General features: G+C 48.3%; 2 protein-coding genes across 7 annotated transcripts in view; both read left to right on the plus strand.

The window, feature by feature from the left end:
* The first annotated feature begins 303 nt into the window (after window positions 1–303).
* On the plus strand, window positions 304–4100 carry LOC109259371 (vomeronasal type-1 receptor 1). The gene is made up of 2 exons (XM_019436996.2): window positions 304–1187; window positions 3785–4100. Exons 1-2 carry the CDS (start codon window positions 304–306, stop codon window positions 4098–4100), a joined length of 1200 nt encoding a protein of 399 aa, XP_019292541.2.
* A 4951-nt stretch (window positions 4101–9051) lies between these two features.
* LOC109259357 (zinc finger protein 530) overlaps window positions 9052–12044 on the plus strand; it is a 36741-nt gene continuing 33748 nt past the window's right edge. For all 6 annotated transcript variants that reach the window (XR_008423392.1, XR_008423391.1, XR_008423390.1 and 3 more), the window contains exons 1-2: window positions 9052–9304; window positions 11907–12033. Coding sequence is in view for 2 of the 6 variants with exons in the window: in XM_053906286.1 (XP_053762261.1) it covers window positions 9272–9304; window positions 11907–12033 (160 nt within the window). In the remaining 4 variants the exon portion in view is untranslated. The remainder of the gene's footprint in view (window positions 9305–11906; window positions 12034–12044) is intronic.

A 12044-nucleotide genomic window follows, 5' to 3' on the forward strand; every position in this document is an offset into this window, starting at 1 on the left:
CAATCCTGGTCGACCACGGATCTTTTAATTGTCTGCATAGTTTTGCTTTTCCAGAGTGTCACATGGTTGGAATCCTACAGTGTGTAGTTTTGTTTTCGGAATGGCTTCTTTCACTTAGTAACATGCATTTGAGTTTTCTGCGTGTCTTTTCATGGCTTGATAGTTCAATTTATTTTAGTACTGAATAGTGTTCCATTGCCTGGATGCACCACAGTTTATCACACATTTTTCTTTTGTTTTTCTTGTACTTGAAGCCATTCATCTGGCTTCAACTAAAATCAACGTCTCGTAGGTATTGATGCGATGGCTGCCACCAAGTGGGAAATAGGAATCCTCTTCCTCACTCAGCTGGGAGTGGGAATCCTTGCAAACGCCTCTCTCCTGTGTCTTTATAACTTCACACTTCTCACTGGACACAAGGTGAGACCCACAGACTTGATTCTCAATCAACTGGTCTTAGCCCACTCCTTGGTGCTTTTATTGAGAGGGATCCCTCAGGCCATGGCAGCCTTTAGATCAAAATATTTCCTGAATGAGGCCGGATGTAAACTTCTTTTCTATTTCCATAGAGTGGCCAGAGGGGTTTCCCTCAGCACTACCACACTTCTCGGTGTCTTTCAGACCATTAAACTATGTTCCAATTTCTCTAGGTGGCTGGAGCTCAGAATAAGATCCCCCATGTTCATTGGTTTCTGCTGTCTCCTTTGCTGGATCCTGCATCTGTTGGTAAATATTTTTGTTCCTATCAAAATGATTAGTCCTATGAGTGGCAAAAATTTTAGTGTGAGAGTAAGTTATGGATACTGTTCCTCACTCAATCCAGACAGATTTCTCAAATTTGTGGTTGTAGCAATATTCTTCCTAACTGATTTTATGTGTTTGAGTCTCATGGCCTGGGCCAGTGGCTCAGTGGTCCTTTTCCTGCTCAGGCACAAACAGCGAGTCCAACACATTCACAGCCACAGCCTTGCTCCCAGACCTTCTCCCGAGGCCAGGGCCAGTTGTACCATCTTGATCCTTGTGAGTGCTTTTTTCTTCTTTTACTCACTGTCTTCTCTTTTGTTTGTTTGGATGACTCTATTTGCTATTCCGGGCCAGTGGCTGGTGGATGCCTCTATGTTTTTGTCTTCATGTTTCCCAACATTCAGCCCTTTTGTGCTCATTTTCAGTGATACTCGCATCACTCGGTTTTGTTTCATTTCTTGGCAAGGAAAACATATTTTCTAATCTGATTGTGACTGTATGACTCTGTTCTCTACATGAAATTAATCATTTCTTCCACCAGCTGTTAGTATTTAAGGGACTAAAAATTTTCAGATTCTTGATATAAATTTATTATTCTGTGTAGAGTGGGGCAGTTAGATCCTGGAAACCACAATCCTATATGAGTCCTAACACGAACATTATTTATGTGCTTACACAAAGAGTATACTGTTTTAGCTTCATCAGTGGAAAAGCTGATGACATTCTGAAATAGTATAACAGAAGTAAAATTTTGAACTTAGGAAGTGGATAAAATCACTCAGTTTGGGTATTTTTGAGAGGGGTGGGAGAGTCGTAAATTTTATGTAATATTAACTTTGCCATGTAAATAATTTTCAAGTATATAATTCAGTAGCATCAGGTAAATTTGTAATGCTGTGTATCTACTGCCACTATTTCCAATATATTTTTTTTTATATAATTTCAAACATAAATTGTGTATCCATTAGGCAATAACTCCCCATTCACCCCTCACTCCAGCCCCTAGGAATCTCTCATCATTCTGTTTTTATGAGCTTGTTTATTCTAGATATTAGTGTTCATGGAACCATATCTTTATCCTTCTGTGCCTGGCTTATATCACTTAGCATAATGTTTTCAAGGTTCATTCCTCTTATGGCATGTTTCAGCATTTTATTGCTTCTTACCACTGAAAAATATTCCATTGTTTGGGCATGCCACATTTTATCCATTCATCTATTGATGGACGCTGGGTTGTTTCCACTTTCTGGCTGTTGTGATTAACGCTGCTATGAACATGGGTGTACAAGTATAGATTTGAGTCCCTGCTTTCCATTTGTTGCAGTATATGCCCAGGAATGGAATTTTTTTTGGTCAGATGACCTATCTCTATTAAGCTTAATGAGAAGCCGTATTCTGCCTTCTCACTTTGCAACATTTTATATTCTCATAAGAAGTGTACAAGGGTTCACGTTTCTCCACAGCCTCGGCAACAACTTGTTATTTTACCCTTTTGAAAATAGTCATCTTGGTAGATGTAGATTGGTATCTCATGGTGGTTTCATTTGTATTTCCTTAATGACCTATGGTGTTGACATCTGAAGTAATTTACTCCTGCTGTTTCCATTGTCCTTTTCCTCATTTGTTTTCCCTCTCTTCTGTGTAACTGTATAAACTGTATAAACATGTACTGATACCTACTCCGCTCAGATGAAACTCTGCCTCCTTTCACTTCCTGAAAGCTCTATCCCATTTCTCAAAATGTCCCTCCCAGTCAGGTTTGCAGCACACACGTTAAATTCCTTTCCCCACTCTCTCTTCTGTTCTCCAAATGAAGTCAGGGAAACCCATCTTTCTTCCAGTGAGTAAACTCCACGCGGTAAAACAGATATCCAGCAGAAAGCTGACGCCCTCTATTGGAAATAGAGGTAATCTATAAAATGAGTGGAAGCTGTCATTTGGGGATTTTTCTTCCCTCTCTTTCAGCTCACAAAATAACTTCCCTAACTCAAGTGAGTCCTGTTATAGAAGGGGTTCCTCCTGCTTTACATAGGATTTTCCTTCTGCTTTAAATCAGGTCTGAGATTTCATGCTATATGGTTGACCCTTGAACAACACAGGTTTGAATTGCATGGGTCCAGTTATATGTGAATTTTTTTCAATACATACAGTACAGTGCTGTAAGTGTATATGTATATTTGTTTCTTGTTCGTTACTAACATTTTTTTCTCTACCTTACTTAATTGGAAGAATACAGTATATAATACAAACAAAAAAATGTAATCAACTGTTTATGTTATTGGTAAGGATTCTGGTCAACGGTAGGCTATTAGTAGTTAAGTTTTGAGGGAATCAAAAGCTATAGGGATTTCAACTGCCGTGATTGGAGAGGTGGAGAAAGTTGAGGGGCTGGGGAAATGGGAGTTGGGGGTGTCAGCGCTAACCCCTCCTCATTCAAGAGTTAAGTACACTCTGGAATTCCTGTGTGGTCCTGACAAAGTGGGGTATGGGCAGGGAAGAAGCCTTAGAAACCTGCATGAGGTCATAGAGAATTTGGCAGAAAACTAAGGTGCAGGGCAAGGCTGGGAAAGGATAGAAAACAGCTGGCAGGGTGCTGAGAACAGGCTGGAGGATGCACAGGCCTCACAGTGCGGGTAGTATTAGAATCCTGACCAGCCAGAGGGGAGACACCCCCCTGAAACACTCTAGATGGTCATTGGAGACCCTAGAAATGCCGCACTTTAGGTGTAACAGGGTGCCCTAATATTTATTTATTTATTTATTTATTTATTTATTTATATCATATATGTCATATCATCTATCATATATCATATGTATCATCCCTTAATCTGAAGAAAGTGCTGGGCTCTCACTGATCCCCCTTTCCTGAGGGAACCTGATTTATTCTTTCCCTCCGCGGACAGATATTCTCATCGGTCAGTGGGTCAGGTGTGATCTGAGGTCCCATCTGACCAGGGACAGCGTGGGCTGGGCACAGAGGGGGTGGAACTTGAGACCCCACAGCGCCACCCTCCGCCAGAGTTCCCCCTTTCCACCCAAGGGGTCTCCAGGGGGCGCCCGCCCGGGTTCCGGGAGCGGCGCAGGCCGCGAGCTGCCCCGAGGGCGCCCCGAAGGACAGCAGGGAGCTGCGGGGTCCTCCCGGCAGGGCTCCCCCGGATCTCTCAGGATCCAGGCGCTGGGTTTCCGCCGCGGATCCCAGGGGCGAAGGCCCCTCCCACTTCGGGCCGCATACCTGGCCTGTGTGGGCGGAGGCCAAATCCCGATCTTTGCGGGCGACCCGCGGGAGGCGGCTGTTGGCTGGGATCCGGCGAGTTCTCGGCCCCTGTCGGCGGGAACGGACTGTACACTTTGCCTAAGGCTTCTTCGAGCCTTGGTGCTCGACTCACAGGGGTCGTTTCCGGCCTGGAGGCTGTTCTCTCCCGTCCTGACCCCAGTCCCTAAGCGCCCGGGACTGACTCTGATGCATCGGACTACGGCCACATGACGCGCAATCACACGACAGTCGCTTGCCGTTGGGTCCGTGTGCACCTGCAGTCCCGGGGAGCATCCGAGCCCGGTGGAGTCTGAAGAAATACACGTCTAAACACTTCGGTGATCACCTGCCCACAAGACTCGCAGAAACTGGGTTTCAGCCCACTTGGGGAGCGGAGCTCAGCCTCTGCTCTCGGACAAAGCAGCGCTACTTCCCAGAGACCCTCGCGGGGCCGGTGACCTTTGCTCCGCAGTGACAAGTGCGGAGCGCCCCTCGCGGAGACCAGCAGTGGTCCTACACCATCCGAAAAAGCCTTCTGCCCAGCGGAGACGCTAAGCCAATGAGCGTTCCGGATGGAGTGCTTCCGTGTTAGACGTAGGCTGGGGGCGGGGCTTCCGGCGTCGCTACCGTGGTGTCCGCACGCACACGGCCTGCGGAGTGTGGGGTCCCGCCCAAGGTGCTGAGGCCCGAAGACCCGAGTGGGACTTAACTGAGCCACCAAGGCGCACCGAAGGCACAAACAGGTTTCTAAATCCCCTCGTGTCTTAAGACTTGTGTGGCATAAGTGCCTGACAGTAAGCATGAGGATTATAATGCAGGTTAAGCTTTTGATTGCCAAGGCATCCATTGCAAAGACATCCATCTGAAATACACATATTGCCTACCGTACAACACAGCTACTAACAAAACAACTAAGTTCCTCCTTTAGAAAGCCATGAATAACCTGGAGAACTGATTGCCTTTGGGACCTCGCTTTTCTCTCTTGAAACCCTAGTGTCCAGCCCATTCTTCTTCTTTAAATCCACCTGCAAAACCTGGGCACCCCGCCCTTGGGCACCAATAAAGGCAGAGCCCCGGGTCGGAGCTTCCTCTCTCCCTCTCTACCCTTGACCCGCTATGTGGCCCTTGGCATGACTTGTACCCTCTGGGACCTGTGAGGAAAAAATCTTGTCCTTTGAAGTTCCCTCATGGTTTTTGCTGAAGCGCAACTTGCAGTCATAATAAGAACTGTAAGAGCCAGTCCACCTACCAACATTGGCTCCATGGGGCTCACCACCAGTACGATGGCCCAAGCAAGGACCTCAGGCATTAATAGCAGTAGAGTCACTTTTGATAGGCTGAGACAGACATAAGAGACTTGTGACTGTCCAACTGAGAAATAGTTGGTAATTTTCAAATCTCTTTCTCTGTTTCTCCTTTCCACCCAAAATTAGTGTTGGGATTTCCCTGCACACCGGTCTATTTTCCTTTCACCTACTCCACCTGAAGTTACCCCCTTGGTCATCTTATCCAGTCTCATCTTTTCGATACTTAGAAGCTTACAAACTAAGTGTTCAGAGTTAATCCTGACAACACTGCTCTCGAAAATTCTCGAGATTTGCCTGCCGACTTGACAGCTATATTCACATGCTCAACAGGCATCTTGTACTTACTATGTTGGTGTCTGAATTCCCGATCTTCCCTCCTAACCTGTTTCTACTGCTTTCCCACAATCTCAGCTGATGGCAATTCCCTCATGTATGAAGTTTGAGAGTCATATTCTGTACCGTTCCTTTGCTCATGCCAATTGAGCAACCCAATTGAAAATCCCTTAGGAATGAAAAGAAATGACTTCAAAACACATCGAGTACCTAACGATACTGTGTCCAGTACTGCCCCAACTTTGATTGCAGACCTCATTACCTCTCACCTAGATGTCTGTGATAAGTCACCCGGCTAGTCATCTATCTGCTGCTAACCTTACCTCTTTTTAGGTTCTCAGCCTGCCTTCTCCTCATTTCTCATTCAGACACTTAGCATGATGTTCCAGTCCCTGTCATGATTCCTCTATCAACCAGGATAAAATGGAAAGTTCTTCCAGTGATCTACAGTGCCTTTCATGATCCAACTGTAGCTTTTACCAAGCCGTTCCTCACTCACATGCTTTCAGTTGCATTATCTTTCTTACTCTGACTGGAACATGAAAGGTCAGCACTGGCCCAAGGCATCTGTTCTAGCTGTTTCCTCTATGGAACACAAGGCTATACACAGAGTTCACTCCACGGTCTTCAAGGCATTCCTTAAATATGCTTTTATTAGTGGAGCATCCCACTCAATTCTCTTTTTCTCCAGCTTTATTGAGGAATAGTTGACAAACCCTCTTCGATATCACAACCCATCTGCAGTCACTCTCTTGCACTTCTCATCATTGTTATCTTTTTTTTTTCTGTTTCAAAGCACCTGTTCACTTAAAAGATAGTATGTTGTTTATATTTATTTTTATTAATATCCTTAATATGATTATAAGCAACATGAAATAGGGTTTGTTATCTCATTTGTTTCCTGACACATTATGCACACCCAATAAAAAGATTAATGCACCACGTATGCTCAGTAAATGTTTCTTTAATGTTTACTTATTTATTTTGAGGGAGAGAGAGAATCCCAAGCAGGCTCTGTGCTGTCAGCACCGAGCCTGATGCAGGGCTTGAACTCACGAAGCATGAGACCATAACCTGAGTCAAAATCAAGAGTGGGACGCCTAACCGACTGAGGCACCCAGGCGCACCACAATAAATGTTTATTGAAATAACAAAATGAGACACCACTGTCTCCTTGTTCATCTTTATTACCCTGGAAAAGTTTTTTTAATTCTCTTTCTCTATGTATCCCTCAAATCTGGTATTTTTTTAATGTTTGTTTTTGAGAGAGAGAGAGAGAGAGAGAGAGAGAGAGAGAGAGAGAGAATGCACAAGCAGGGGAGGAGCAGAGAGAGACAGGGAGACACAGAATTCAAAGCAGCCTCCAGGCTCTGAGTTGTCAGCACAGATCCTGATGTGGTCTTGAACTCACAAACCATGAGATCATGACCTGAGCTGAAGTCGGACGCTTAACTGACTGAGCCACCCAGGCACCCCTGAAATCTGCTATTTTTAAGCGTCCATGGGAATTGTAAAATATCACATTTGGAGAAGCCCTCAGGATGGCAGGAACCCAGAATGCAATCTGCTCACTATTTTACCTTGTTTCATAGAATGGAAGGTCCTTTGGTCACCTGCTATTGATATTTATCTCAATAATACCGGGGAGAATACATATCTTTAATTATTGAGATATGCAGTCTCATCAGTTAGAGGTGAAATGATAATAACTTCCCAGAAAGAGATGAGATGACAGATACACAGGCCTTTATTTCAAGGCTCATATACTTATTTTTACATGTATGTGGATACCACCATGACAACCACCATCCTGGCAGCAAATGGTGATGTGGTAAATACGATTTCCAGATAAGTGTCAAATTTAAGAAAGAACATATTATGAAAATAATAAAGAAATACTGTCTTGAAAATCAATACTTCTTGCTTGCGTTGGGACATAAATACAAGGAGAGGCACGTGGCTGGTGTCTGAGGAACCCAGAGACATGTCATCCTCTTCTACTTGCTTTAGGGCTACCTACTGTTCTGTGTTCTCTCTGATAGCCTGAGTTCATCTTTTGTCTCTGTCCAAACTGACTGATCCTCACAATATCCACTCTGAAGCCTTCGTTATGCATGAAGTGAGGATCAGTAAGAAAATGTGTTTAACTCACAGCTGCTCTATAGCCATTGTTGGCATATACATGTTTTTCTTTTCCGGGCATAATTTGCTGACGGAAGTTGGTAGGAGTATTAACTTTTTTTTTTTCTTTTTTTACCTTTTACTGATATTTTCCCAGCGCTATCCTGCCACTATCCCTGAATGACTACATAACCGTTATTAATGGGTTTCAGTGATTTTCATTTCACAACTGTTTCTGAGATCATCTCAACTCCCCATACAGACACCATCCCTGCAGTAGCAGCAGGAACGATAATAACTTCCCGTCAAATGGATGAGATCTTCGTGTCCCAAACCTTTACTTCATAGTCTGGTATCCTCTTTGCCCAGGTGCCTCTATATTAGCGAACACTATAGACACTGTCCTTTTCCAAAATGACATTTGGTAAGTGGCTCTCCTTTTATTATTGTTTTTAAGTTTATTTATTTTGAGAGAGATAGAGCATGAGAAGGGGAGAGGCAGAGAAAGGGAGAGAGAGAATCCCAAGCAGGCTTCGCCCTGTCAGCACAGTTGTCTCTTCTTTTAAATACTCGCCAGATTCCTAAAAGTAATTAAATGTGGCTAAGGATAGGGAGTAACAGATAATATGGATACAAACCCGTGTTCCTCAGTGAGTTGGACACAATCACTACCTATACGGCCAGCAGAGAGATTTTCTGTGGGAACCAACAAAAGAGTTCACCTTTGTCCTCCTGCTCTACGGCAGTCTAACACTTTGTTTCCTCTCTGTCCTGTCCCTGTGCGGAGTCTTTTTCTTTTGTTCCTGACCCAGCGTACTGAAACTCACAAAGCTGACTCTAACGTTTCGGGCTAGAGGCATTTGAAAAGAAAGAAGATAAACTATTAGGCTCCACGTTTTGGGTCTGCACGACTCTGTGGAATGGACTGAGTCACTGGGAGCATCTGATATACTACTTCTAGAATCCGAGAGAATGCTAAGCTTCAAGGAGTCCGAAATAACTTCTCTAAACACCTAGGTGATCAGTTGCACACGACACTCCTCAGAAATCTAAGAGCAGCCCCTTAAAGGAGCGAGGCCCCTCCCCCGCCCTTGGGAGACGGAGACACCACCTCTCAGCACCTCTCCCTCCTAGTCTGCGGGTGAGGGGCGCCCCGCGCCAGGGCTTTTCGTGCTGTGAGAACTACACTACCCAGAGGACGCTGCGCCGGGCGTCGTCGTCGTTTAGCCAATAGAGGCTCACGAGAAGGGCAATTCCGTGTGTTCCCATCGTGTCGGGGCGGGACTTCCGGCGTCCTCCTCGTGGCGGTAGTTTTGGCTGCTGTGAGCTGTATGTGCTGGGTCACGGACTCCTGAGGTCGGGTGGTGACTGAGGGGACCGAGGAGGCGCGAGGGGAGGCGCTGACCCCGCCGCGCAGACTGGCGTCCGCGACTCCTCAACGCCGCCCGGGCTTCCCCGCGCCGGGGCCGGGACGGGGACCGCTGGCCCGGGTGTCCGCTCCGCCCAGAGTCAGATGGCGGCGACCGCGCGCAGGGACCCGGCTCAGGTAAACGCGCGCCCCCCCGGGCCCCCCTCTCCCCCCCCGCCCCAGACCCTCCAGGCCCGAGCGCGGGGCGCCTGCTCGCGTCCCTGCGGCCCAGGTACCGGTGTCCGGGCCGGGGAGGCGCTCGCGTGTGGGGACCCTGTGTCTGAGCGCTGGCACGACAGGGTGCGGGAGCGGGCTGCAGGGGAGGGGTCGGCTGGTGCAGGGCTGCAGGGGGCGCCGAGGGGGAGGAATTGGGGGGTGTGGGGTCCTCCCTCTGCCCTCAGGGGAACAGAGGGTGTGCGGCGGGGTCACGGGGGGACTGGCAGGTGGCCATCAGAGGCTGGGAGCCATTGAGCATTGTGAACAGGAAAGGCCTCACCTGAATTAGCCTTTTTAAAAAGTTTTTACAAGGTGCTAAGGGGACCAGACCGGAGGAAGGATGATAATAGGAAGCACAGAGAGGTTTTGGTCCCTGTCCAAGGTCATACAGTTGTAAGACTCAGCTCTGGGGACTGAGGATCAGAGAGACTGTAGTTATCCCAGGTCACCTGGCTCCAGGGCCGGGCAGGGGTGCAGGGTAGCCCCGAGCCCATGGAACCCTGCCATGGTCACCTGCCTCTCCGAATTTTCCTCTTCACGCAGACCGTTATCAGTACTGAAGCACTTATGAACCCTGCAGAGGTGAGTGAGTGGATGGTGTTCCAGAACCTCACTGGTCCTGATTCCTCTCTTTATCTCTGTGATTGTGGTGTCCTGACACTCTTCATTTATCATTCTTCCAGGCCTGGGGACTGGGAACAGGTTCTAAGCCCAGGGTCCTCAGACCAGGCTGGGGGTTCTGTGGAGTGGTTCCTGTTGCTGGCAGCCAATAGAATGAGGTGTGGAGGACGGTTGCCCCAGTATAGTACCAGTGTCTGCAGCCCTTTGGAGGCGAGACTGAGCTGAACAAGGGTAGCTCAGTGTCCTTTCTCATGGGAACAGAGAGCACAGGGGCAGGAGTCAGACCTGGGATGGCCCCCTGAGAAGTTGGGTGTCTACTCTGGAGATGGTGGGAACAGTGGGAGCTTTGGAGCAGAGGAGGGATCTGTTCAAGCTCTTATGCTTCCTGCGGCTGCAGCACAGAGAACAGACTGGGCGAGTGAGCGAAGTGGCAGGAAGACCAGGGAGGAGGGTACTGCAGTAGTCCAGTGAGCGCTGATGATGTGGACCAGTGCGGTGGCCTTGGAGGGGGTAGAGATGGCTGGATTCTGAATCAGGTTTTTTCAGTAGATCTGTGATTTTCTGATTTTGAAGGTGAGAAAGAAGAAAGTAGAAGGGTTTCTTAAGAGGGTCCCACCCTCCTGACCTAATCAAAATCTGATCACCACCCCAAAAGGCTCCACCTCCAAATCTCCAAATTCTATCACACTGGGGGTTAGGGCTCCAAACATACCACTTTTGGGAGAATGCGTACATTCGGTCCGTAACACAGTGGGTCACGTTGAGGAGGGGTAATCCCAGTCATGATGATGTTAATAGTAGCCTCGGAAGGGGTGAGTGAGGTCAGAGGCTGGGTCTCGTGCTTGGTCACCTAGTTGGGGGGTGCAGACCAGTGTCTGCGTGTGGGTCAGTGAAAGAGAGGAGTGGTGGGAACAGTGCGGGAGAGTGGATGACCTGATGGGAGCAAGGCTTCTGAGAGGTGGGTGCACATGGGATGATGCAGGAGTGTGGGAGTAATGGAGGCAACATGGTGGTGAGGCCAGGACTGCTGCTTACTCACTGCTCTGGGGTCACCAGGACTTTGTTGTGACCTTGGTGTGCCTGGGGACTTTCGGTCGGGCAGCTGGATTAGCTCGGGGGCCAAGTGCTCATGTAGGAGAATCTCTGGACCTGGGGTGGAAAGGCTCTGGGACTGGCTCTGGATGAGGGTTGGACAGAGAGAAGAAGGCTTGACCGGCGAGAGCCGATCAAGTGCGGCATGAGTGGAGGAGGGTCATGAGTGCTGAGATCCACAAGTGGTTCCGTGTGGCTGCGGTTGAAGCGAGGAACCGTCAGGCAGGGAGACCTACGGAGCAGGACTCTGGGCTGCCTCTGGCAGTGGGACCATTGGAGGTGTGCTGCTGTAGTTCTGGAACGTGTTTGAATTTGCCAGACTCTATGCCATGGAAGAAGGATGGGGGGTGCCTGTGGTACAGAGCAGGGAGAACTAGGAGAGAGTGGGAAGTGAAGGCCCGAGGGCCCTGGCCTTGAGAACATAAGAGAGAAATGGGAGCCCACACCCTTGGTTACGTCTGGGACATCTGATCTGGAGAATTGCTTAGCGAGAGAGTGTGTCCCTCTTGGGGAACTTGGCAGGGTGGTCTCAGAGAAGGTCTGGCCTGGTGAGTGGCAGCTGCTGGAAGGGGCCTGACATCAGAATTTTGGTATCGTCTACCTGCCCACCTGCCCATCGTTGCTGTGGGTGGACATGGTGATCAAAGGGACCAGAAGGAGACAGTGTGCATCAGATGCCCCAGGGCCTGGTGTCTTCTCTGAGATGGGGATGTGGGGAGGTGGGTGAGCAGGGGAAGGATGAGTGGGTGGATGAACTTGGGAATCCTAGGGGAGAAGCTGATTATGGAATGAACTGTCCCCACTCTGGCAGAGTTGTGTGACTTTCGAGGACGTGGCCGTGTACTTCTCCCAGGAGGAGTGGGGGCTCCTTGATGAGGCTCAGAGGTTCCTGTACCACGACGTGATGCTGGAGACCTTTGCACTTACAACATCCCTGGGTAAGGCCTTC

The sequence above is a fragment of the Panthera pardus genome, unplaced genomic scaffold (genome assembly GCF_024362965.1).
Source record: "Panthera pardus isolate Hobbes unplaced genomic scaffold, ASM2436296v1 HiC_scaffold_18, whole genome shotgun sequence".
Classification (NCBI taxonomy): Eukaryota; Metazoa; Chordata; class Mammalia; order Carnivora; family Felidae; genus Panthera; species Panthera pardus.